Consider the following 26,309-nt stretch of genomic DNA (forward strand, 5'->3'; position numbering starts at 1 on the left):
ACATCTAGAGAGGCAGATTTAGGCTCAAACAAGGATGGATTACAATGCCTGCATAAGGAAAGGGACCAAGTGGAACGTGGGAGACCCCATCCAGAGAAGTGTCCATGAGGAGGCTAGAGAATCACCTGGCAGGGATGTCGTCAAGGGGTACCTTCCAACCCAAATCCCAATTTTCTAAGAATTTAACAGAACTGAATGCATTAAGGTGAGAGAGAACATGAAAGAAATACTCCATTTACACTATAAATAACTTCGTGCTACAAATACAGAGCTGGGAATGATGTGTTTCTTGAAGGGTTTCATAAATTTACTTACAAAACTGTCTGGATCTAGCATGTTTTCAGGAGGTATTTACTCAACATTTCCAGTTTCTTCCACTAAACTTTTCACATTTTCAATTTCTTCTTGAGTCAATTTTGGGAGCTCCTATTTTCTTAGGAAAAAATCTTTCAAGATTTTCAAATGTATTATCAAAGTTGAACACGAAAATCTCATTTTTGTCAACTATACATCAGTGGTTAGAATTTCATTTCTAAATTTTATGTTTTTCTTTGGTTTTCTAAGACTAGTCCTTAAATGCATTAATTAATATAATTTTCCTACTTTGTAAGGAATTTATTTCTGCTCTTATATGAATATCTTTCTTCTGCTTTCCTTTGGTTTCTTCTATTCTTTGGTTTTGTGAGTTGAAAACTTGGTTCATCAATTTTTAGTATTTTTTGTTCAATAATAAAAGCATTAAAGGCTACACATGTATCTCTGATATTATTATAAACTAACCATTCACAAAGTAAGATTGTTTTCACAACCAGTAGCTATTACCAATTAGAAAAAGTATACGCACACACACACTTCATCCAGAAATAAACTTAATGAAGTGCGAAGTTCCCATATAATGAAAGTTTCAAAACTTCCTCAACAACAAACGAGAAGTTTTGAATAAATAACGGAAAGTACTCTGCCCCTGGATTAAAAACAATCAGTGGGATTATACTATTAGATACGTAACGTTAAAAAGCTATAATAATTAAAACCATGTTGGTTCTGATACAAGAATATATATATATATTGGTTAATAAAACAGTCCAGAAAATCCTAAAATACATTCTATACATGAGACTTTAGTATATGATAAAAGTGGCTTCAAATGACTGGGGAAAAATGTATCATTTAAGTATGGATCATTTGGGAAAAAATCATATTTAGGATCCCTACTTCATACTGTACACAGAAAAAAGACAGTCTCTTCAATAAATGGTGCTAGGAAAATTGGACAGCTATATATAGAAGAATGAAACTTGACCACTCTCTCACACCATACACAAAGATAAACGCCAAATGGATGAAAGACCTCGATGTGAGACAGGAAACCATCAAAATCCTAGAGGAGAACATAGGCTGTAACCTCTTTGACATCAGCCACAGCAACTTCTTTCATGACACATCTCCAAAGGCAAGGGAAACAAAAGAAAAAATGAACTTTTGGGACTTCATCAAGATAAAAAGCTTCTGCACAGCCAAGGAAAGGGTCAACAAAACAAAGAGACAACCCACGGAATGAGAGAAGGTATTTGCAAATGACACTACAGATAAAAGGCTGGTATCCAAGATCTACAAAGAACTTCTCAAACTCAATACACGTGAAACAAATAATCAAATCAAAAAATGGGCAGAAGATATGAACAGACACTTTTCCAATGAAGACATACAAATGGCTGACAGACACATGAAAAAAATGTTCAAAATCATTAGCCATCAGGGAAATTCAAATCAAAACCACCTTGAGATACCGCTTTACACCAGTTAGAATGGCAAAAACTGACAAGGCAGGAAGTAACAAATGTTGGAGACGATGTGGAGAAAGGGGATCCCTCTTCCACCGTTGGTGGGAATGCAAGTTGATACAGCCACTTTGGAAAACAGTGTGGAGGTCCCTCAAAAAGTTAAAAATAGAGCTACCCTATGACCCAGCAATTGCACTACTGGGTATTTACCCCAAAGATACAGACATAGTGAAGAGAAGGGCCATATGCACCCCAATGTTCATAGCTGCATTGTCCACAATAGCTAAATTGTGGAAGGAGCCAAGATGCCCTTCAACAGACGAATGGATAAAAAAGATGTTGTCTGTATATACAATGGAATATTATTCAGCCATCAGACCCAACATTTGCAGCAACATGGACGGGACTGGAGGAGATAATGCTAAGTGAAGTAAGTCAAGCAGAGAAAGACAACTATCATATGGTTTCACTCATTTATGGAACATAAGAAATAGCAGGGAAATGGGTAGGAGAAGGAAGGGAAGAATGAAGGGGGGGGTAAACAGAAGGGGGAATAAACCACGACAGACTATGGACTCTGGGAAATAAACTGAGGGCTTCAGAGGGGAGGGAGGCGGGGGACTGGGATAGGCCGGTGATGAGTATTAAGAAGGGCACGTATTGCATGGAGCACTGGGTGTCATAGGCAAACAATGAATCATGGAACACTACACCAAAAACTAATGATGTACTGTATGGTGACTAACATAAAATAATAAAAAATAAAAAAAATTCTTAAATGTTGTTGATGTGAGGGTAACAATATGAGCTTCATTTTTCTTACCTATAAAATTAGCATAGTAATGCTGATCTTATATGGCTATCTTAACAATTTGGAACTAGCTATCAAAAGACTTAAAAAGATTCACTAAGTCTAATATCTGCCTTAGGAATGATCAAAGATGTCCATGATGATGGATGTAAGTTTAAGTTATTTAAAAGGTTAAACATTAGAAATCCGAAGCCGAATACAGTTTATTTAAAATACAACAATAAGATAAAATACTAAACATTATTAAAAATTATAATCTTGAGGCAGTTAAGAAAATGTTCATTAATGAGTAAAAAGGGAGCTTACAAACGGTAGTTTTTTAGTATGTATGATATTTAGTAACCATATACTTTCCTCCTGTTTTAAAAGAAAACATTAGAAGGAAATCTACAGAAATGTAAAAGCTGTTATATCTCGTGGTGGGATTGTTTGCATTTCCATGTTTTCTGTATTTCCAATTTTTATTTTTACAATGAATATGTTTCACTTTCTTGAAAAGCACCAAAACAGTTGAAACACTTAACTCAGGGAGGTTCAAATTATGCAGATTTGCATAGGAGCACATTTTCAGGACAGTAAGTACAAAGAAAGACTCGACGTGCCTAGAAGTCCCCTCAGAAGGGAAGACTGAGAGAACGGCACGCCGCACTTGACGAAAATCCGGCTGAAATCGGCATGGCTGGTGACCGACTGGAATGAGACCAAATGGGCCGCAGCTGCAGAAGAGCAAGCAGCATGCCCCATGCAAGGCCCTTCCCAGCAGAGGGGGTGAGGCTTCCCCATGGGTGCTTCCACGGTGTCCTCATTCCCTCGCTGGAGCCCCGCGGGATGGCTGAGAGGACTTCAAAGGGCATCTGCCACTCGCCCAGCCGGCAGCCCATGCCTCTGCCCAGGGAACCTCACAATAGTTAACTCACGCTGCAAGGGCTCGAGTCAGTGGTTAACTCCAAGCCCTGAAAGCAATACTCACTGGCAGTCCTGGCCAAATCCCCTCTGGTTTAACTGGTTTCAACCTTTGAGCTGGAGTCTGCAGCCGGGCAGAGCCACCGCCCGTCCCCAGCTGAGGCTGCCAGGGCCCTTGGCAGAGTCCTGGGGCTGAGCTCTGTGCACAGAGCGAGACAGCTCTGGGGCATGGAAAAGCAAGGGGAGGCTGGGCGCCAACCTTCTCCCAGCTGTTTTCAATAAGGCTCCACTTCTGAGGTTGCTGGCAGACCTCTGGAAAGATCTGAACCAACCTCACATAATGTTTTCCATCAAGCCCACAATGAAGTGACATTCTCTTAACTCATGAACTGCACAGGCAACTTCTCAGCTCCTCTCCTAAGCAACCTATGAGCAGGTCAAGCTGGGGTTACAACACTTCGGCGGGGTCACTGGAGACCACAGCAGAGGCCTTCCAAGGCAGTTACCACTCTTGCTCCTGCTACACGGGACGAAGGGGACGGACACTTGGCCTTACTTGCACATCACTACACTCGATTCCCCCAACAGCCCTGGAAGGTCAGCATTACTATGCTAAGTTTACAGGGGAGAAAAATGAAAGTCAAAGCAGGGTAATGAGTCATTAGTACAAGATCCCCAACTTGATGCTTTTTCCACTATAGCCTTTCAGGGAGTAATAGGATCACAGGCAAGAAAGTTCTAGATAGCTACTCCAATACCACCTAGTCTTTTGACAAGATTTTTCACCTGTGCCCCTCCCTCCAGAGAGCATCATTAAGTACCACATCTTATTTCAGGACTGAATAAATTACGGACTCCTAGAACACCCTAAGATGGATCCTACCTTCTCCGGGAGGTCTGGGGAATGCTTCTCGCCTCTAGCTTTTGTCACATATTTATAGTACTTTATGCTCTGGCCAAAGAGCAGAGGGTTTTGTTCCCTAACTGCTGTTTGCTCATTCACTCCCTTGACAAAGGCTTATGGAGCTACCTTCCCAAGTATTGTGCCAGGCACTTGCAGGAGATACAGAGACAACGAAGGACTAGTCTGCACTCAGGGAGCACCTACTTTTACAGGGGAATAGAGAAGACAGAGTCAGCACAGCAAGTCTTACACAGCAAATGAAAATTACGTGAAAGTTACATGTGTGCACACAGCATCACCTTCGGCTGCAGCAAAGCAAAGAAGCCAGTCTTCAGTGTTTCATGTCTCACGGGCCCCGGTCCATACCTGCTGCACACCTATGTCAGAGTCAGCACAGTAGACCCAGCTCTGACCTTGGGAGGCACCCTGTCTGTTGTGCGGGGGGCAGTGTCCACCCCTAAGGGCTCTTTGTCTGGGACCCAATGAAGACACAGTGACAAATAAACACTGAATAAGGAGATGATTCAAATGGAAAGATTAAAATTAATGAATATGTAGGTCAAGATTTGATGTGTGGAGAAGAAAAGAAAAAAAGAAGGACAAATTGTAATTCAAGATTTGACCCTGTGTGGTTGGAGGAATCTCTGAGCTTAAAACTACAGCAGTTCTCCCATCCCTCTCAGTGTCTGACCCCAGGACCAGGAGGCCAGCACCAGGAGGTTAAGCCAGAGGACAGAGGCACCCTGGGCCAGTGAAGGAGTCTCGCTTAGAGAGCAGTTGGGCAGATACAGGGAGTACCAGACTGTGAGCGGAGGCGGGAAGATGCTGGTGGGAGGGCATGCCATGCAGACAAACTGGGTCTGCGTGCCACAGATCAAGGAGCAGATGGGCCATGAAAATGGGTGCTCTGTCTCATCCCTCACTGACGGCAGTGTCAGCCAAAGACTAGCCTTTGGGAAAGTACTTGAACTTAAGAATGCCCAAAGCCTTTATTCCACTAAACCCCCTACTATAAACTAAGCAAACCCAAGAAAACAATATTAAATACGGAACTGAAGTCTTCATATATAAAGATGTTCATCAGAATTTAATTTATAAAAGGAAATATTAAAAATCATCTAAATAAGCACCAGTGGAGGAATGACTCAGTACATGGTAGTGTATCAAATTTAATGGGATATTAACCACTAAAATTGTTAACAGTGATTTGAAAAATGATATGTTGGTTGAAAAAATCAGGATACAAAACAGTATGAATGATTTTAATTATGACTACAAGTCACTAAGCACTTATTTATATGACGTATGAAGCAAATATACTTTATTTAAACAATGCCACGATATGGGTGGTAGTATCCCTATTTTATAGATAGGACAGTGACTTTGAAAGTAACTAGGCAAACTACCCAAGGTCACAGCTAGTAAAGGATGGGCCTGAATTCAAGTCTGACCCCTGCCCCTATAAATCCTACAGTTATTCCTACATTGACAACAAAAGAAATCCCCAGCTTAGCAAAGAACAATAAGAACTATCAAACAAAATCATAATAGTGACTGTAGAGGAAGGTAGAACCATGTGTAGTCTTAACCTTTTCTCTACTTTTGCTTTTCTAAGTATTCTTAAACTGCATATTGCATTTTTACTTGAAAACACTCTTAGAGCAAGACTTCTGGAGTGGTGTTATGGCAGACCGGTGATCCCGATCAGATGACTAATATAATTCCTATCATTTTACTAGGCAACTAAGTATGTGCCGGCACACTTCTGCTTTGGGGCCAACCCTCCCTCCTCGTCATGCTGTGAAGTAGAACTTACTCTCTCAGCTCATCTATGAAGCTTAGAGAACTTAGTAGAAGAAATTCAAAGCCAGATCTCCTGGCTACAAAGCCTGTGTCCTTTCTACTCCTCCCACAGCCCCACTGCACAGAGGTTCTTGGTGCCCAGCCCTGACGTCTTATGACCATTGGAGCCCTGGCAAGCTCATGTTTACGAGCACAGGGCTGGCCGCTGCTCCCTGAAGAAGAAGTCAAGGTGAACTAGGCCTCCCAGACACACCGATGCACCTTCGGCCACAGCTGGAGTCCTGTCTACTTATCCCTGCTTCCACCCCCTGAAACTTGAGACAGGTCATGCCTCTCCCCTGGCTGGGCTCTGAGAGGTCCAGGGAGCACGAGTGAATGTAGGACAGAGAGATCTCAGGGCCACAAAGGAGATGAGGTGAAGAAAAACAGGTAAAGGCCTGAGACAGTTTGGGAAAAGCCAGTTTGAATTCTGGGGAGGAGAGGATCACAGGGCAGAGGACCATGACAGAGCCAGGGCCCTCTACTCTTCTGTCCAAATAGCATCTTGAGCCACCTTTGAAATCTCGATCACTCCCCTTATTTAGACACAGATAAATGTGTACATATCCATAGGTTCTCACCATCTGGAGAGTTCCTACCGCTTATGTCCTGTGATGGCGTCTCCTGAGCAAGTGGTTAACTTTTTAAGGACAAAATGGTCCTTGCACCTGATCATGGTTTTTAGCAAGGTTATAGTCAAATTGGTAGCCCATCTTTAGCAGCTATACAAACTGTGCAGCAGTCATTTCTGTGTGTCATTCTTACCCCAAATTTCCCCTTTGCTCTTTTCTGAGCCCTCACCCTATCCCAGTCGAGTATTTCAACCATTATAAAACTTAGTCTTGTGTGAGGGTAATATCAGCCCCCCCGGGGGGGTGAAATTGGAGTTGGGGAGGAGGGGCAAAAATCTTTTTATGCATGAAGCCTACGCTTAGATGCTCCCTATCTGCTCATGTACTAAAGGTCCATATATGTACATAAGCAAATACAGAGTAGACCTCCGAGGACTGTTGGTCTACATGAGTCAGCCATGTGCTTGAGCAGCCCATCCATGAAGAGAACCCTTCTTGATCGTCAGAGACATCTTCCCAGAAGTAAGATTCTACCTCGTCTTGCACTGCTCAGGCCATTCCCACGTGCTCCCCAGCATGCAGCGAAGCCTGCAGCTCTGACCTTTGCTTCCAAGAGTCTCCTTTGGTGGCTTAAAGGATAACCTGCAGAGGATGTGGGTGTATTCAGATGCAGATTTCTTGGTCTTACCTCACTGAGTTCAGAAGGACCCCTTGTAAGAAACAACTCTACACGGGGTCTCCACTAATGACTCTGGCACCTCGGGTCCAGATTTCATCCTGAACTTGAAATAGTCACACCTCGGCTGGGCTGCTGAAACTGAAGGGGGGGAAGTGGGGTGGTGGCTCATTTGATTTTACTATGAAAGAGTTTTGCCCCAGGTGAGTCATTAGTCAAATGCCAGAGCTCAGTTACAAGTGTGTGGGGAGGACCGCATGAGGTCATTATGTTCACTACTCCCAGAAACCAGTGTCTCCGCTCTCCTTCCTGGACGTAACCTTGGCAGGTCACCCTGTCCTCTGGCGTTCAGTGTGGTGGCATCTGTCCCCCAGCAGCCTGGCTGCGGGGGCCGAAGCCCAGGGAACCAGTCCCCACGGCCTCAACTTCCCCTCGGTGCTCACGGATGATGCAAACCCCACATGACAGGCTGTGGAAAGTATGTTCAGGTGCTTGGCTCCTTTCAGCCTAATGCCTTTTAAATCAGGATCCAGATTTGATTTGCTTTTCCTTGCCTTCCTGGCTCCAACCCCTCCAGGCTCATTTTTTACTCCCCTGTCAGGCATCCCAGAGTTTGGAGCTGGGTGAGCCAAGTCCTTCACACTTCCCAGACAACCGTGCCTCCCAAGCCCGTGCCTGCCATCTCAAGCACCAGCACTCAATAGGCACCCCTCCTGCCCCCGCCCCGCTCCCATCCCTTTGGCCTGCCCTAAACCCTGTGGAGTCTTCTGTCTCTCAGGAGTTGCTCAGGAGCTCAGGGCCAGCAGATGAGAGAACACGAGGGGCCAGTTTCCTCCTCACCACCACTCAGACAGCGCTTGGGGCACAGATGTCCATGCACTGTCACTGTGGCCCTGCCGCTTTTTCCATTCACAGCGCTCTTGGGCAGGACTGGGAGACAGAGATCCCATGTGAAGGAGCCCTCAGGTGTGACACGCAACAGGAGAACCGACTTCCTACATTCCCAGACAGCACGCCAGCGTTCAAGGGTGCGTGGGGTGGGTGTGGGGGGGCATTCGCAGCCTCGGCTACTACAGAATGTGAATCCCCTGAATGTAGGGATGGTCTCTTGGTCTTCTCTGTCATGTTTTCATCCCAGATGTACCAGACGTCCTACCTGTAACTCATGTTTACTCAACTGAATTAACCAGCCACTGGAGTCGGGCTTCCCGAGTGTCACAGCTTCATGGAGCGCTGGGCACGCTCATGAAACCACTAGGTCGCTACCCTAAAACCTCATTTAAACGTTATTTTTACAGCAGGAAGAGGCATGAGAGTCATCTGGTCTAACCTCCTCATTCATAGATGAGAAAATGAAAGCCCAGGGGCCAGAGAGAGTTAGAAGCTGAGGTGACTTCCAGGCCAGCTCTCCTACTGCCACACTGGTCCTAAGAGAAGCCAGCTCCCTACGACAACCAGCAAATTGCCAAGCGAAGATGTTTGCAAAGGATGGCATCTGAGCATCACCGGGCTGACTGCGGTAGCCCAGTGTCTTTAAACCCATCCTAATTAGCTACAATCTATCCAGGCCTTCCTGAAAACCTACCATGGGCAGGGCACCATCCTAGATGCTGTGGAGAATGCAATAATGAGTAAGAAATCGCCCTCAAGGGGCTCTGTCATTCTAGTGACAAGCACATAAATAACCATCAGGTAAAGCCAAAGATACACAGTGCAAGAAAGCCTCAGGTGACTCAGAAGGGAGGAGACCATAAGTGGCAAGGAGAAGCAGGATGGGCTCCCTGGAAGAAGTGGAGTAGAGTCAGGGCGCCTGGGTGGCTCAGTCCATTAAGCATCTGACTTCGGCTCAAGTCATGATCTCAGGGTCCTGGGATCAGGCCCTGAGCTGAACTCTCTGCTCAGCGGGTAGTGTCCTTCTCCCTCTCACACTGTACTCTCTCTTTCTCTCTCTCTCTCATTCTTTCTCAAACAAAAAAATAAAATCTTTAAAAAATTAAGTGGAGCAGAGTCTGGATAGCAGTCTTATAGATTTGGGGTCCAGACTTTAGCAGAAAGATGACAAGTCAGAGAGGCAACACCCAGGACCTGCTCAGGGATGGTGGGGCCCAGGTCCTAGGACATTCAAGAAGAACACTGGATTGGCCCCGCACCGTGGAGAACAATGAACGCCAGGGAAGGCGTCCAGACTCAAAACCATGGAAGGCTTCTGGGCTGATAAGTGCTCAGAAAAGAACTTCACAGTAGATGAAGCCTGGAAGGGGCTGAGTGGGGAGCACCTGGGGGTTACCCCCGCTCTGTGGACAGAAGCTGTTCTTCAGTTTTACCACCCACCAGTGCATGGGCTGATTTAACTCAGGGGAGGTGATCAGAAACTTGGCCAATTCTTCAATTTAGGTCTCCCTGAGAACACTGCTCCGGGATTCACTGGGCCTCCATTCATACATTTCATTCCATTTAATTCTGCCTACCTTTTCCCAGCTGCTTAGAAACTGGAGCTGAAGTAACTAGCACTGTCTACCCTCTAGCAAACCCAGAAGGGCTTTGTACACTATAAATGCTATACAAATGTACAGCATATTATGAAAAGTAAGTTTCACTGATGGATGAATGGATAAGGAAAATGTGGTATACATATATAAGAAAATATTATTCAGCTATAAAAAAGAAGGAAATCCAGTCATTTGTGAAAACACGGATGGACCATGAGGGCATTATGCCAACTGAAGTAAGTCAGACAGAGAAAGACAAATACCATATGATCTCACTTATACGCAGAATCTAAAAACGAGCTCATACGTACAGAGAACAGACTGGTGGTTGCCAGAGGCAGGGGGCAGGAGGTGAGTGAAATGGGTGAAGGCCTTCAAAACATGCAAACTTCCAATTATTAAATAAATAAGTCATGGGATGTAATGTACAGCAGGGTGACCATAGTTAATAATACCATATTGTAGGGGCCCCTGGGTGGCTCAGCTGGTTAAGCATCCAAGTCTTGATCAAAGCTCAGGTCTTGATCTCAGGGTCATGAGCTCAAGCTCCACATTGGGCTTCATGCTGGGCGTGGAGCCTATTTATAATAATAATAATAATAATAATAATAATAATAATACCACCATATTGTATATTCAAAACTTGTTAAGAGAGATCTTAAAAGTTCTCATCACAATAAATATAATCTTGTAACTATGTATAGTGATGGATATTAACTAATCTTACTGCAGTGATCATTTTGCAATATATACAAATACTGAATCATAATGTTGTGTACCTGCAACTAATATAATGTTATATGTCATTCTATCTCAATTTAAAAAATAAGACATGATCATGGGGTGCCTGGATGGCTCAGTAGGTTAACAGTCAGACTCTCGGTTTTGGCTCAGGTCACGATCTCAGAGACATGAGACTGAGCTCCACATTGGGTTCTGTGCTCAGCAAGGAGTCTGCTTAGGACGCTCTTTCTCCCCCTACCCCTCCCACTCCTGCTCTCTCAAAAAAATAAATAAATCTTTAAAAAAATAAGACATGATCAGAACAAAATACAAAGAAAACTCTAACACCAAGATGTTGGAACTGAATAAAATAACAAAATGTCAAAGATGGAAACGACTGTCAAGATTATTTGGTCCAACTCCCAACATGATTTGTAGATCCAAAATACTACAGTCCTCACAGTTGGGAGTCCAGCCTCTTTGAACACTTCCTGTTCTAAACTAATACAGCGCCTGGCTCATAGTAAAGTGTTCCATAAACATTAGTTAAATGAATCAAATTCAAACACTGGAAGTATACCGTAAATAAGAGCAGAACATTAATGATGTAAGAGATTAAAATCGAGAAAATCCATAGGCTGAACAAATAATCTTTCTTTCCCAGGCACCTACCAGGAGCTGGGACTTAGGTGTGTTTTTAAAAAACTGACATACGAAGTAGGGAACACACACAACAGTATATAAATCATAGAATTTCAGATTGTAAAAGGCCTTACTGGACATCTAACTTGTGATCTGATACAAAGGAATCTGAGACTCAGGGAGGTTGAGTGGTTTGTTGAAAGTTTTAAGGCAACTTCAGAGAAATGAGAACCCAAGTCCAGTGTTCTTTCCAAACATGTTATGTTAATCATCTAATTAAATTCTAAATTGTAGAGTGCAGAATATAACCCTTCTAGAACGTGGCAATGGAAAAGAACACAGTGAGTTGGAAGAGGCTTCAGAGAGGAGAAAAAGTCTAATTTTCTGTAACCAAAATTGATAATCCATTAGTTGCAAGATTACTGGTGGCAGGGATCACATTTTATTTTCCTGTGTAGTCCCAGTGTCTGGGGCACAGAGAAAATTCAACTCATGTTAGCCAATTTTTACGAAAGCAGTATCTTGATGATTAAAGTTAGAAAGAAGTTGCATATTATAAAGAATGTGAACATCTCAGGTCCTGCAGAAACTGTGTCTCTGCCAGGCCATACTGATGTCTCCCATGACCCCGCCCTGATGAATGGCAAACCTGGCACTTCATACCTCCCCCCTTGCGCCCCATGCGCATACAGAGTAAGAAGAGGCTAATTTGGTCTCTCCATCTCTCATTGCTCATTTTGCCACAGACCTTTGTTTCCATTTCAAGGCAGACAGTCAAGATAATCGGAAACATGTTAAAATCATAGGTGCCTAAAAGCCCCCTTAGTTAGGAGACAGAGACATCCAGATAGCAACAGCCTTTTCTTTTGCTCCTCACAGGTGAACTGTCACTAAAGTTTAAAAAATACAGACGCTTAGGGGTGACTGGGTAGCACAGTCCACTGAGCGTCCGACTCTTGGTTTCAGCTCAGGTTGTGATCTCAGGGTGGTGAGATCAAGCCCCCTGTCGGGCTCCACGCTCTGCATAGAGTCTGCTTCAGAGTCTCTGTCCTTCTCCCTCTGCCCCTCCTGCTCACGCTTGCTCACGCTCACATGCACTCTCTCTCAAATAAATAAATAAATCTTTAAAAATAAGTGAATTTTTAAAATAAAAAATACAAAGAACTGAGAACAAAAAAATGTCTATTTACGTGGTTCCAGTACTCTTCCAGTTCCAGGTAGTGACCGTGCAGACGCTCTTATGCAGCGGGATTGGACTGTGCAGGGCGTCTTTGCTCTACTTCTCTTTCCACTCTGCATCTTCCACACACATTCCCACTGACGGATGCAGCTCCCCAAATGACAAGTAAATGATTATGCAATATCTGCCATATTGACATGTTAATTTAATCGTCTCCTTCTGAGCACAAACTAGTTCTTTTTTTGTTTAAATAGTGTTCTGAACATCTTTGTACCAACTAATTTTTCCTTCTCCGTTACAGGTTAAAATATGGTGTCAAAAGCAGAATTCTTGGCAAAACATATCAATGGTTTGGTTGTCCCTGTAACATTCTGCCAGTCTGAGCCCCAGAAAGGCTGAGCCAAACAGTGCTCCCAGCAAAGGAAACCTTCACTTGTTTCCTCATAGGCCCACAGTGAGCTCTTGGTGTCTTTTACGTTGCTGGTTTTCAGGTACACACTTTAACTTCCATTTGTTGAATTGCTTGCACGACTGTGCAATGTATTTTGATGCAGTGCCATATACTTTTCCAAACCCAGACTTTGCCTATGTTTCCTTTCGATGTAAACTATGTATTCATCTTTGACCACCTATCAAATGGAATCTAGACACAAGTCAGATAGATATATCAAGCCAGGGACACCTGGGTGGCTCAGCTGGTTAAGTGTCTGCCCTCAGCTCAGGTTGTGATCCCTGAGTTCTGGGAAAGAGTACCGCATGGGGCTCCTTGCTCAGCAGGAAGTCTGCTTCTCCCTCTTCCTCTGCCCCTCCCCCCTGCTTTTGCTCACGCTCACTCTTTCTCTCCCTCTCTGACAAATAAATAAATAAAATAAAATAAAAAAAAGATATACCAAGCCAGTTTCATTGTGCTTTTTACAGATTGCAGAAGTAATTTCCATCTATTGTTTAAAAATTCAAGCAATAAGAATGTGTATAAAGTAAAAGGTGAAAGTTGAGGGCAAAAAGTTTCTTTCCCCTTGCTCTTTCCCCTCCCTGCAACAGTATCACTCTCCAGATATAACTGCTGAAGTCATCTTTCTATTCTTATCATTCTTATCTGTAATTCTAGATAGAACAGTGTGTCTATTTCTTGATTTAGATAGCATTTAGCAGATTTCCACTATGAAGGATGAGGAATTTCGCTGACTTACACCGCCTCCCCCTCGCCAGTCCTAAGCTGATTGTTGTATCTTCCATTGGACATTGATGGCCAGGTCACTAATTCAAATGCCATGGAGTCTGGGAGGACACACAGGTACAGGAAATGGGTGGGGACAAGAAGTGTCACGAGGACCTCCCTGCCCACCTTTTGCTCTCCCACTATTAATACGAACATAGCTAGGGAAAAGGCCAAGTCACAACTGGCAACAGACTCTTGTCCGTGTGTTGGAGAGGACAAGGAAAGGGGAGGACCGTAGCAAGCTGGCAGAGACACCCTTAGACGCAGGCAGTGGCTCCTACTGCCCACGTGCTGCCACATGGAAGCACCGCCAAGTCTTACTTTGTGCGCAAAGCCATTCAGAAATGATGCGCGCGCGTGTGTGTGTAGGCCTTCCACTTGTGAAACTTAGCTCAAATTTTTTGAGAATACCGCTGGTCAAACACAAAAGATCTGTGTGCCAAACATGGCCGATTGGCTGACCATTTTTGACCTCTGTCATTATGGTTTAAGTCCTGTACTCAAACTTGTTATTTGATGCATCTGTTTTAGATGGTAGCTCCTCGCCTCGCACTCTGTAAGTAAGATGAGGACATTACTGTCCTTAGAGTCTTCTCCTCCTCTCCTTTCCCGCCTCTACCTTACCACTCACCATTCCTTTACTTGGGGCTTTCCAGAGCTTTCAGAGTTAGCTTTCTGTTCTGTGCCTATAATTAACGCTTTTGAGCTTTGTCTGGGGGTTGATTTTTAAAACAGGACAATTTTCTTGACAGCAATATTATATTGTACAGATATTTTCTTCAAATGTCTGGTGGCCATGAATTAACTGTTCACAATCTATAACTGAAGAACTCACTTCCCAATGTGGGTAGCTGGTGTGGGTTTTCCATCCCTTGGGTGCAGTCCTGTCTCCCCGAAAGAGAGGACCCAACTGCGAGCTGAGTGTACCTGAGCGGGACACATCTGCTGGCAGGCTTCACTTGGAGGGTCTGGGCATGGAGCAATCTGGCAGCACAGCCAACCATTTCAGCTGCTGGCAAAGTAAAAAGGCGTTCTTCTGATATAACAATATCCATACCAGGAGCTTTCGTTTTCTCCATATGGATAGTAAGTAAACATCCTTTAGCCACCCTAACCTCTGTCCTACAGCCCACTCCTCGTCTCCACATGCTTTCACCTCACATATGAGGCTCTCACTTCTGCCGAAGCCTCACCCCTCAGATGCGATGGCAGGCAGGGTTGGCACAGCCGTCCACGCAATCCTGAGAAAACCATTCACCCGTTCACATCCCCTCCCTGTTCTCAGTACAGCACCAAATCAATTCTCTCGGTAACCCTGTATGTGCGTATCAGTGGCATATTTGGAGGGAGGAGAAGTCAGCAAGTCTGTTCAGTGTGACATTCTGAGCCAGCGGCGGCCACCTGCTCACAATTGTAGTGGTTTCTGCAACACCGTCCTGTCATCTCCCATTCGGCCGCTTTTCCAGTGAGCACTACAGAACTCTGTAACACCCAGCAGCTCACCACCACCAGGCCTCCTTGCCATGGGAATTTCTGAGCCACCTGGAATGGACAGCTAGGGAAACTTTGGGAGCACATTCAAGTTGGCCTAGATCCCAAGATTACCATTCTTCAGTGAAAATGGAAGATAAAGATTCTTTCATCAAGAAGATAACATTTTTCTTTGAATGAATCTTATGCCCTAAGTAAATGCTCAAGAATTTAATGTCTTGATGAACAGATAAAGAAGATGTGTGTTTGTGTGTGTGTGTGTGTGTGTGTGTATACACACAATGGAATACTACTCAGCCATCAAAAAATGAAATCTTGCCATTTGTAATGATGTGGATGGACCTAGAAGGTATTACGCTAAGAGAAATAAATCAGCCAGAGAAAGACAATTATATGATCTCACTCATATGTGGAATTTAAGAAACAAAACAGAGGATCATAAGGGAAGAGAAGAAAAAATATAATAAGATGAAACCAGAGAGAGAGAAACCATAAGAGACTCTTAATCATGAGAAACAAACTGAGGGTTGCTGGAGGGGAAGGGGTGGGGAGATGGGGTAACTGGGTGATGGACATTAAGGAGGGCACATGATGTAATGAGCACTGGGTGTTATGTAAGACTGATGAATCACTGACCTCTATCTCTGAAACTAGTAATATACTATATGTAATTAATTGAATTTAAATTTAAAAAAGCAAAAGAAAATCAGTCTGCTAGAAAAAAAGAAAAAGGGACACTGAATATTGAATATATGTCTTTGTAGATCATGCAAAAAAAATTTCTGAAAGATTACATAGTGTTTATTTGTAAGATGGGATTAAGTAAATTTATAAAACTTCACTTTAATTAAAATTATTTTTATATTAAAAAAAGAATTTAATGTCTTATTTCTATTGTAAATGGAATAGCTAATTTTAATATATCTTCTGGCTGTGGGTCTCTGGTTTATGGGAACTGAGGTAAATGGAAGAGTGATCTCAATCAGCCCTGTCCAAAAGCACTTTCTGCAGTGTTCAATAATCTGTGTGGCCCAACCCGGTAGTTTTAAGCTCCATGTGGATACTGAGCACTTCAAATGGGACTGGTGTGGCCAAGGAACTGAATCTTAAATTTTATTTAATTTTAATTAATCTTAACCTAAGTCGAAATAGCCACATGTGGCTACCGGCTGTCCTACTGGATAATTCAGCTCTAGACCTGGGGCAACTCATTCTCACTGAGGAAACAAAAGACAACCAACAATAACTGATAAAACTGTAAACTGATCAAAGTAAAAATGAGTCATACATGTAAGTATTATAGGAATCCAGAGAAGGGAGCAATGGAGGGTTAGAAAGTTCATGTTTAGATCTACGAGGTAGATCTTTGTGCCAACGTGAAAAATAAATGCCAAAACATGAGAAGCAAAAAGACCAAGTTGCAGATCAGAATATGTACATGGGCCCATTTGTGTGTATACATATATACATAAGCAAATGCAGATACAATGCTTCTATGTGCATAGAACAATTCTGGAAGGATACCCCAACTGTTGACAATGGTTACTTCTGGAGAGCAGAAGTATGGGTCAAGGCAAGAACTTGTTTACATTGTTTTTTTTTTTTTTTTACAAATAGTTTAACATTTAAATCATTTTTTCTCCATAACAAAATTATTTTAGATAATTAACAAATAATACATTTTTAAAAGGCCAAAGAAGACAACTCTTTCCTGTGGTTATTACTCACAAGTGATCTTATGTGATTATTGGGAATATTCCACATCCTATGACCATGGCTCTTCTGTACTCTAATAAAATGCTTCAAAAAGAAAGCATCCTCAAGGATAAGCAGCCTGAAGGAGGCAAAATTGAATTTGGACCCCTATGTTGGATGAGATGGAGAACAGGAGAAAGGGCATTCTTGATAAAGGTCCAGCCTGAGGAAGGCAAGGGAGCAGGGATGCAGGGGTGTGGGTAAGCAGTGAGGGCTCTGGAAGGGCTGGAAAGAGACTGGATGGGATAAGGGGAGATAAGACCCTATCAGAAGCATAAGACCAAGTCCTTATGAACTTGACTAGCAAGACGTCTGGAGTCTTAGATCCTACCAACTTGGTTCTTGGGGGCACCCAACATGTACTGAGCACCCATCAGGTGGCCGCCATCATGCTACTCCTGGGGCACGATGATGAATAAGAAATAGTCACTGAGTTCCAGAAATCAGATGAGACATGTGACAGGGATGGCATCATATAGTGTGAGAAATACAAGATTTGGACCCAAAAGTACTGCCTCCATCACTATGGACATAACCTTAACAAGTTCTGTAATCACTCTGAGCCCCCAGTTCTTCCTCTACAAAAATATGGGGAGACGGCTACCTTACCATGAGGATGAAATCACTAAGATCACATGCCTGACCCCATCGGGCACCAACAAATGCTACTTCCTCTCACACTCTGCCCCATTCCTAACCCCAGATCGATAGGAAAGATAAAATACTTTTCTTATTTACCCTTTCTCCTCAAAAGTGAAACCAGAACAAAGTCCCTGTTTTGTGGACTGAGGGCTGGGTGAGCGGGGCTAGGGCTGGCCACGTTTAGGAGGAGGGAAGCAGGAGAGCGGGACAGGGCTGGAGGGCTAGGAGCTGATCATAAAGGCCTTGTAGGCAGTGCTGAAGAACTCCGTGCAAAGCTCGGGGACATTAAGCAGGGGTGGCCCAGTCAGACCCACACAGCAGGAAGGACAAGCTGCAAGGACAGAAGTCAGGAAGCAGGAAACAGGTTTCCAAGCCACAGCAAATCCTGTCTTAATCTCCTCTAAATTCCTATAGTACAAGCAATTTGTTGAACTATTTCAAGCCTCTAATTATACACTGTCATATCCTACTGTTTTACATACACGCGTTTTTCTCCAGAACTACATCAAGACTCCTGAGGACAGAAAGCACAGAAGGAAGGAGATACTTCCCTCAAATTTCTCCAAGTGGTTGAGTACTTCCAAGTTAGAAGTGAACTAGGAAGAAGTCAGTGTGGGATGGTTACTACCGCTGGCTAAAGTGAAAAGGGAAGAATTCCTCATGCTTTCATGGGTCTTCTCCGTTCCCTTCCTCCATGCTCCACGACTTCAACAGAAACATGCCTTGAGGAGGTGGGGCTGGCCCTTCGTTGTGAAGCCCACATCAGTAAGCACCGAGCCCCATGGTCTGGAGGGAAGCCTCATTTGGGCTGAACTTCTCAAGAGACACTAAAGTATCAGCTCATTTGACTCACAGCACGGCCAGGGCTTATCACCATGTTTGCTTTTTCTGATAAGAATGAATTCCAGGGCAGAGGGGAAGAAATCTCCAGTCATTTCAATATCTTTCCTCACCATCTTGCTCCTTTCACACTTGACTCTGTGTCGGGGGAGGCAGCCTATCGGGCTTTAGCCACCCTTATGCGCCACAGAACAGCGGAAGAGTTTCCGTCAGCCCCTGGCACTGGTGTGGCCCCAGCTATCTACGCAAGAAGGCCCCAGCACCTGGGCCCAGCAATGCTCAACCGTGGTGGCACAGTCCGGCGTACTACTCTCTTCTCACCCTCGCGGTATCCTGCACTGTGGGGGTCCTCCTGGGCACGTGGGCAGACAACAGAGCCCACATCTGAGTTACATCTGCTGTCTTGTTCCCTCAAGCAAACAGCTGCCCCCTGACCACCCCACTCAGGCCTAGCAGGCCTTCCCATGGGAAGAGGCCCACATAGGCTTTGGATGGGTTCAGAGCCATTTGGTAGACAACTCTGGGATCCCAGGTGCTCAGAACATGGGGAATGGCGTGGCTCCGGTGCGCACAACCTTTAGGCAGACAGATCCCCTGCTGTGAGGTGAGGGTACAGCCAGATGAAGGAGCAGAGGTTTCTAGGATGGGGGCTCAGGTTGCCTGGATTAGAGGTAGTACTGATGAGATAAAGATCCAAAGTTTTATGAGTTCTTGAAATTATAATCTCCAGTTGACAGAGCCAAGAAAAATTCTAAAAGGTAGGCAGCTTTGGCTTAATCAACAGACCCTGATGAAGAGTGGTTTTCTATAATGACATTATAGAAAATGTCATTGACAGTTAAATGGTATTAACTCACCTCCTGACTCCATATGGTTGACTTCCTCTCCCAGATCCTAGACCCTGTCAGTTCAGGCCAGATGGCCAGAGCCAGGGAAGAATGAATTCTTCTAGAATGCTTTAATTGCAGGGCCACCTTCAACTCAGAGTAAGGTACTCTCATCACTATTGGTTGATTTGGTAAGGGTTGAAAGAGGTTTTTTTCTCTTTTTCTTTTTTTTATTGCAATATAAAATTATGACATGATGTTAGGTTCAGGTATGTAACAAATGATTCAAGACGCCTGGGTGGTCCAGTCGGTTAAGCAATGTCCTCAGCTCAGGTCATGATCTCAGGGTCCTCAGATCCTCAGATCGAGTCCCGCAGCCATCAGGCTCCCTGCTCCGCAGGGAGTCTGCTTCTCCCTCTCCCCGCTCATGCTCTCTCTCAAATAAATAAATTCGTTAAAAAATTATTTGATATATGTATATACTGTGAGATGATCACCACATTAAATCTAACATCCATCACAACACATAGTTATAATTTTTTTTCTTGTGATAAGAACTTTTAAGATCTAATCCCTTAGCAACTTTTAAATATACAACACAGTATTGTTAACTATAGTCCCCATGCTGTACATGACATCTCCGTGACTTACTTATTGTATAACTGGAAGTTTGTACCTTTCTGCCTTTATCCATTTTGCCCACCTTCCACCCCCAACTCCGGCACTCACCAATCTGATTCTCTGTGAGTTTGGGTTTTTTTTTTCTTTTTTCTTTTCTTTTTTTTAGATTCCACATATAAGAGAGATCATACAGTATTTACCTTTCTCTGTCTGATCTGAAAGACTTTTTTTCATCCTTCTCTGTGCTATGTCTTCTTTCCTATTTATTCCCATCAATTAAAGAGACAATATCTCCACAAGCATCTCATTGGGTGTTTATCAGTTAGGAACATGTTTTTGTAAAATTTCCTGTATGAATAATCACAGCCAAAGATCCTATCTAAAAAAGTGTTTAAGGCCTAGGATTTTTTGTCTTTTGGTTGCTGGTCATTATGCCCCCTCTACTGCTATACCCTCAACCCATGCCCACTCCAACCAATCCTCAATGTTCTGGTTTGTTGCTTCATGGTTTTAATATGGCTGCTGAGCACCAGACATCATACCAGCATTCAAGGCAGGAAGCAGAGGAGGGGTGGAACATGACAACACCAGTGATTTTTTTTTTTAAATCAGAAAAGCAAGAGCTTCCCGGAAGTTCCATAGTCAGCTTCAGCCAGAATGTGTCATTGAGCCACCTCTAGCTGGAAGGGAAGCCTCTACAATGGCTTCTAGAGTAGAAAAGGTCAAGGGCAAAGGGAACTGGTAAATGGGTTATGTGCTGGCTGTCCAAAGGGTCTGCCATAAAGTGGAAAAGCCCTAATGGATGTGATGTACTGAGACGTACAGAGCTGAACATCTCACTGTTCGGAGCTTCTCAGAACAAGACATAAGCCACAAGGGTTATGTGGTCCCACCTTAATGACACCCAAGTCTTTTGGATAGAAAGAGGGACCTTATTGGAGGAAAGGGCTCATTAGATCCTTAGCCTATAAATACAGGTATAATAAGGAAATGAGGGCAGGGCAGCAATAATTTTATCTTTTTTAGAAATAAAAACAAAAAGTACAAATTTGAACCAACTTTTTTTTTTTTTAAGATTTTATTTATTTATTTGACAGAGATAGAGACAGCCAGCGAGAGAGGGAACACAAGCAGGGGGAGTGGGAGAGGAAGAAGCAGGCTCATAGCAGAGGAGCCCGATGTGGGGCTCGATCCCAGAACCCCGGGATCACGCCCTGAGCCGAAGGCAGACGCTTAACCGCTGTGCCACCCAGGTGCCCCGAACCAACTTCTAATTACTAGCTTCATAAGGCAGCAGGAAGCAAACCTTTATAACTTTCTCACATCCTGGTATCCACTGTGTTTCTTTGCAGTGACGGGAGGGTCCTGGTGCCCTGGTCAGAAGCTGGGACATCCCCGTACCCTCCACACCAGGCTTTAGGACTTGAGCTGGTGGTGGCAACTTTAAAGAGGGGAGCAGATGGAGTTCCTGGGGGCTGCCACAAAGGGAAGGGTTCATGCCTGCGCAATGGCCACCAGCCTGGGCCTAAGCAGCAGCTTGAAGGCTTAATTTTAAGACGTCACTCATTCATAAGATTCTGCAAGAGCCCAGTTAATGAAGAGCTGAGCTCCCGAGGTCGCTGCGACAGACACCAGGACTGGTTTGGTGCAGAATGAGCATCTGGAAAGGATATAGCCCAGCCCCTGGAGGGAGGGGTCTGCTGCAGGCAGGGTCAAGTGGCCGCAGCAGTGAAGGGTAACGTGTACCGCATGCAGAGAACCACTGGCTACACGCAGTGGGTAACCCTGTTTGGAGCTCCGTCTTTTATAAGTAGCAACTCCTGCGCAAAGGCCGCATCCCTCCAGGTTAACACCACCTTACTTCTCCCTTCTCTGAGGGCATCAGGGCAGGAACACTCCCTGCAACCAGCATCCTCAATCGGGAAACTTCTGAGGTGGCTCTTTCCTATTGCAAAACATCCCTCTGTGCCCTTTGGTATGGGGATCACGCACACCTGCAGCATGCTAGTTTAAGAGCACTTTCGGGACAGCCTCTCCCTCTGCGTTTCCACTTGCAAGCTCTCAGATGGAGCCAGACACTCCATCTAAGATCTCTCTGGAACTGTCTTCCCCCAGCATGCGGCCAAGGTCTTGTTCTTCATTAATCCCAGGCAGGTCGGAAGGGGTAAAGTAGCTGTGCGGGCGGACTTTTAAGGAATGCGTCCATTTTGACATATAATCCACATGCAATATAGAAAGTCAACTTTCACCAATATAAGCAAAATAAAATTCTCGGAGAATGGTGTACTTTAAGATTCCTGCAGTCCATATTGTGAATGCTTTCAATCCACTGAATTGTTTACTTTATGATGGTTTAATTTATGTTATGTGACTTTTACCTCATTGAAAAACGACCATATTACTATACTTTTTAACCTTAGGAAGTGGTTTTACCATTCTCTTCCTCAATTCATTTTCTTTTCACATTCCTGAAGGCCAGAAATACAGGAACCGCAAGCTGTTTCTTCTCAGATAAGGAAACCCAGGTCCACAGAAGGTGTGAAGCCAACAGAGGATGGCCAAGCTATAAGGAACCCAGTGTGCTGATGCCTAGGCCGGCACTCATTCTACAAGTTTCCAAAGAAAATAACTCAAGGGCGTGGTCCCTTCGTGACCTCCAAAGGCAGCAAAGGAAGCAGAAGCAGCACCATGCTACAGAGGAAACTAAGTCCTCTCTTTCTCCCCATGTCTACCAGAAACTGAGGAGGAGTTCATCTTTCCGAGGCAGTAGGGCAGGAGGGAAGGTTCTGGAGATGAGGCCAGTTTCACTAAGCCATTTTTTTATATTTTAAGTATAAAGCTGGTGTCTTATAACACCTTCACAGAGTGGTCCAGCCACCATCGCTATCTCATTCCAGAACATCTCCATCATCCCCATCAGGAACCCTCTACCCATTAGCAGTCAGTCCCCACTCCTCCTCCCTGACCCCCACAACCACGAATCTATGATAGCTTTGCCTACTCTGGACATCTCGTTGCCGCGGAGGCGTTTGGTCTGTGGCTTTCTGTGCCTGGCCTCTCTTCCCTAGCAGAGTCTTCTCGGTGTGCATCTCTCTGCAGCATGTATCAGTAGGTCGCTCCTTTTCACGGCCTAAGCCATTGCTAAATCCCCAGGGATTCTCCGAGGCTTCTCTCCTGCCAGCTGCGGGGATGTGGAGACCACAGGGCAACAGAAAGGAGCCCTCATTCTGGCAGGGCCCAGAAAGAAGAAACAGACCCCTCAGCAGTGTCGCCAACACTTCCCACGATCTTCTTCCAGGGGAAGGTGTGGCAAGGATTGTTACGTCAGGTCCACCGGCAAACAGCCTTAACCACAGGACCGCGGGGAGCACGCATTGCAGTGAAGCCCATGTGCTCTCCAGATGGCGAGGGCCATCCTGCACTAGGCCAAACCGGGTGCTTAAACAAAGGCAAGGCCCAGCATCATCCGGGATGAGGGATGCGCTTGACCCCTTCCTTCTACAAGCGTGCAGGGGCCTGCTCTTAAACTGTAGATTCATAATGCCACCTGTGAATTTCTCATCAGCTCAGCTCTCTTTCGCTCGGATCAAAGGCTTCTAGCCCCTAAAGTGTTTCCTGGAGTGGATTCCCCATGTTTAACCCAGTAATACGTGCCAATGTCCCTGAGTTCCACATGCGTCTCCATGTCAAGCTGGTGATGTGACTTCCCAGCGGCCTGAGCCAGCAGCTCGCTACAAGTCTCTCTGCTTGGCGTAACCTCACTATTCTTATAGCTGTTCTTCGGTGTCCCCGTCGTCTTCTCCTTTCTAGCACAACGTGGATAAGGGATTATCATGCTCAATTTGCAAGAAGAAATAGAGGCTCAGTAAGAGCAAGAGACCAGTATTCATTAGCAAAAGGTAAGCGAACCGATAAGGGGTCCCATCTCCCTTCCCACTGCTCTGGATGCACCAAGTGGATACACGAGAGAGCTGGTGAACAAAATGCTCCTCTGAGGGAGAAGGTGAAAGAAAAATGATGGTCTGTTCTCAACTGTCCAGATTTGAGGGCACATATTTCAACCCAAGCTGCATGGTTCCTGCCACCAGCCCGTGTCCTCTTCTATAATTAGACAGCACGTACCCAGAACATGGCCTACTTAACAGCAAAACGTCTCCACGCCCATCCCCACCCCTGAGTTCTCCAGCACAGACCAAAGTCAACCATAAACCAAACAAGTCAGGTAAACTGACAGATATTCACTTTATGTGTGGGTCCGAAGAAAACCAGGCTTCCGCGAGATCCAGCCTGCTGGGGAAAGGGCTGCGGAAGCAGTGACAACCCTGCCCCATCTCCTCTCCAGCCAACCCTCCAGCCACACTTCTTACCCTCCCTTCAAACTTGGCGGTGGCTCCTTCTCTGATGCAGAGGTTCCGAGGGGGCACAATGAAAGCAGGGGCCTCGGTCAGGGGCACGGAACCGACTCTCGAGTGATCCACACTGACGGGGGTTTTAGAAACCTGTGTTGAGGCGGCCAGCTTCACATCCCCCATGGTCTGCAAACAGGAAGGAAGACCAGGTCAGATGAGACAAAGTGCAGCCCCTCGTCCCTGTGCATGGCCAGCATTCCCAGTGTGCGGGTGGGGACCCTGGGTCGTGGGTTCTGGGGGGAGTGGGTGCCCCGTTAGGTCAGGGTCGGCCCGGAGCTCCTCTCTGGGAATGAGAGGTTCTGAGTCCTCCACAGGCAAGGCTGCCAGGGTGAGGCTCATCCCACCCCAGACACCAGCACCAGGGCCAGAGACCTGCCTCCCCCAAACCCTATGGAGAACTTTTAGGAAAGGGGCAGCTGGGGCAAGAACAGAGGGACCAGCTGATCTCAGCATCTTTACAGCTGACTCTAAAACCAGTATTTAATAGTCATTGGCTCTTCAGTATCAATAAGCAAGTCAGGCACTCATGGTAGGAAGTAGAAGCTGCTTTTGTGTAACTATGAGAGCTCACGGGCTAAAGAAAAACAGAATGCATCTTCTCAGAAAGGAAAGAGTTTGGGGTTAACACAGCAAGGATCCTGGCTAAGGTAGGGAGAGGTGAGGGTGAGATGAACGGAGGAAGGGAGCACGTCTAGGGAGGACATCCCACTTCTGGGGACTAGATGGTGGAAAGCCTTGCAGGTCACAGAATGTCAGAGAAGGCAGCATTCTAAGATTATTCAGGCTAATTCCTCCATTTGCAACTGAGGCCTAGAGAGGGTAAGTCACTAGCCCAAAGAGACAAAGCAAAATGATGTCATCACTGGCAAGAATACCTCAAGCCCCTTGTTCCTGGCACAGTCCCCAGCTGGGACTAGACAGGATGTCTATGGGGGCTGGCAGGTTAGCTGGGACACAGGGACTTCCTTAGGATTGATTCCAGAAGTGGAATTAGAAACAGGTACGAATCTGAGCTCTTGGTGGTGAGCAGCAGAAGAGACTCTGGCTCTCATAAACAGGGTAGGGATTTGTGGGAAAGATGGGGAAGGAGGAGGTCCTCAAATCCCCAGAAAGACTGGAGCACAAGGCTGGGAAAACAGGCAGCAGCTGAGAGAAGCCGGGTGGTTAGACCCCAGGCAGCCCGTGGACACCCACAGCCACCACCTGGAGCACATCCTAAGTCCCCCTGCTCCAAGTGCCAAGTCCAGGTGGGAGCCTCACCAGGCTGCACCAGCTCAAGATTGGGGACCACGTCCTACTTGCATGGAACAGTGATGTCAGGGGCACGTAATTAGTTTGTTTAAATTTATAACATCTCATAAAAATAAAGTAGGGCTATGCTCACGTTAAAGTAACAAAGACGTAGGTTCGTTTATAACAGGGCACATCCCCTGCCTGAAAAAACCAGCTTTCTCTTTGCTATAAGGTATTAGCTGTGCAAACAAAATCTTTTCCAAATGATAAGACTCATAGGTTCACGGCAGTAGATAACAATATAAGCAACACTTCTGTAGCACTTACCATCCACCAGGAACTATTCTAAGCACTTTCAAATAACAGCTCATTTGCTCCTCATATAAACACTAGAAGACAATTAATCTCATCATCCTCATTTTATGGATTAGAAACTGAGGCACAGCAAGATAAAGAAATGTCCCCAAGGTCATGGCATTTAGTAGGGGCCAGACTGGCACTTGAACCCAGGCGTCTGGCGCCAGAGCTCCCATTCCTAACCCGTGGCCCTCTTGCCCTCTGTAAGCAGTTGGAGTTGGCTGATGGCAAGGGGCTCTGAGGTTGGGGTAGCCAGCGAGGGAGCCGCTAGCATATGCACATGAAATTAAGGTTTTCTGCAGGTCAAAACATACCATCAACAACACTGAAAGATGGATGGGATAAAGTGTTTGCAGCAAAAACAAGGGACTGGACTACTTTGCAATGAA

General features: G+C 45.1%; 1 protein-coding gene across 2 annotated transcripts in view; it reads right to left on the reverse strand.

The window, feature by feature from the left end:
• The window catches only part of LOC121100408 (myosin light chain kinase, smooth muscle-like), a 37,885-nt gene that overhangs the window by 7,566 nt on the left and 4,010 nt on the right, over positions 1 to 26,309 (reverse strand). Inside the window, exon 2 of one of the 2 annotated variants that reach the window (XM_040621335.1) lies at positions 24,289 to 24,456. In XM_040621335.1, coding sequence (XP_040477269.1) covers positions 24,289 to 24,456 — 168 coding nt within the window. Of the gene's footprint in view, positions 1 to 23,824; positions 24,457 to 26,309 lie in introns of those variants that run through there. The other variant, XM_040621334.1, reaches the window with a different exon arrangement.

Source organism: Ursus maritimus, unplaced genomic scaffold, assembly GCF_017311325.1.
Source record: "Ursus maritimus isolate PB19 unplaced genomic scaffold, ASM1731132v1 scaffold_4, whole genome shotgun sequence".
NCBI classification, from domain to species: domain Eukaryota; kingdom Metazoa; phylum Chordata; class Mammalia; order Carnivora; family Ursidae; genus Ursus; species Ursus maritimus.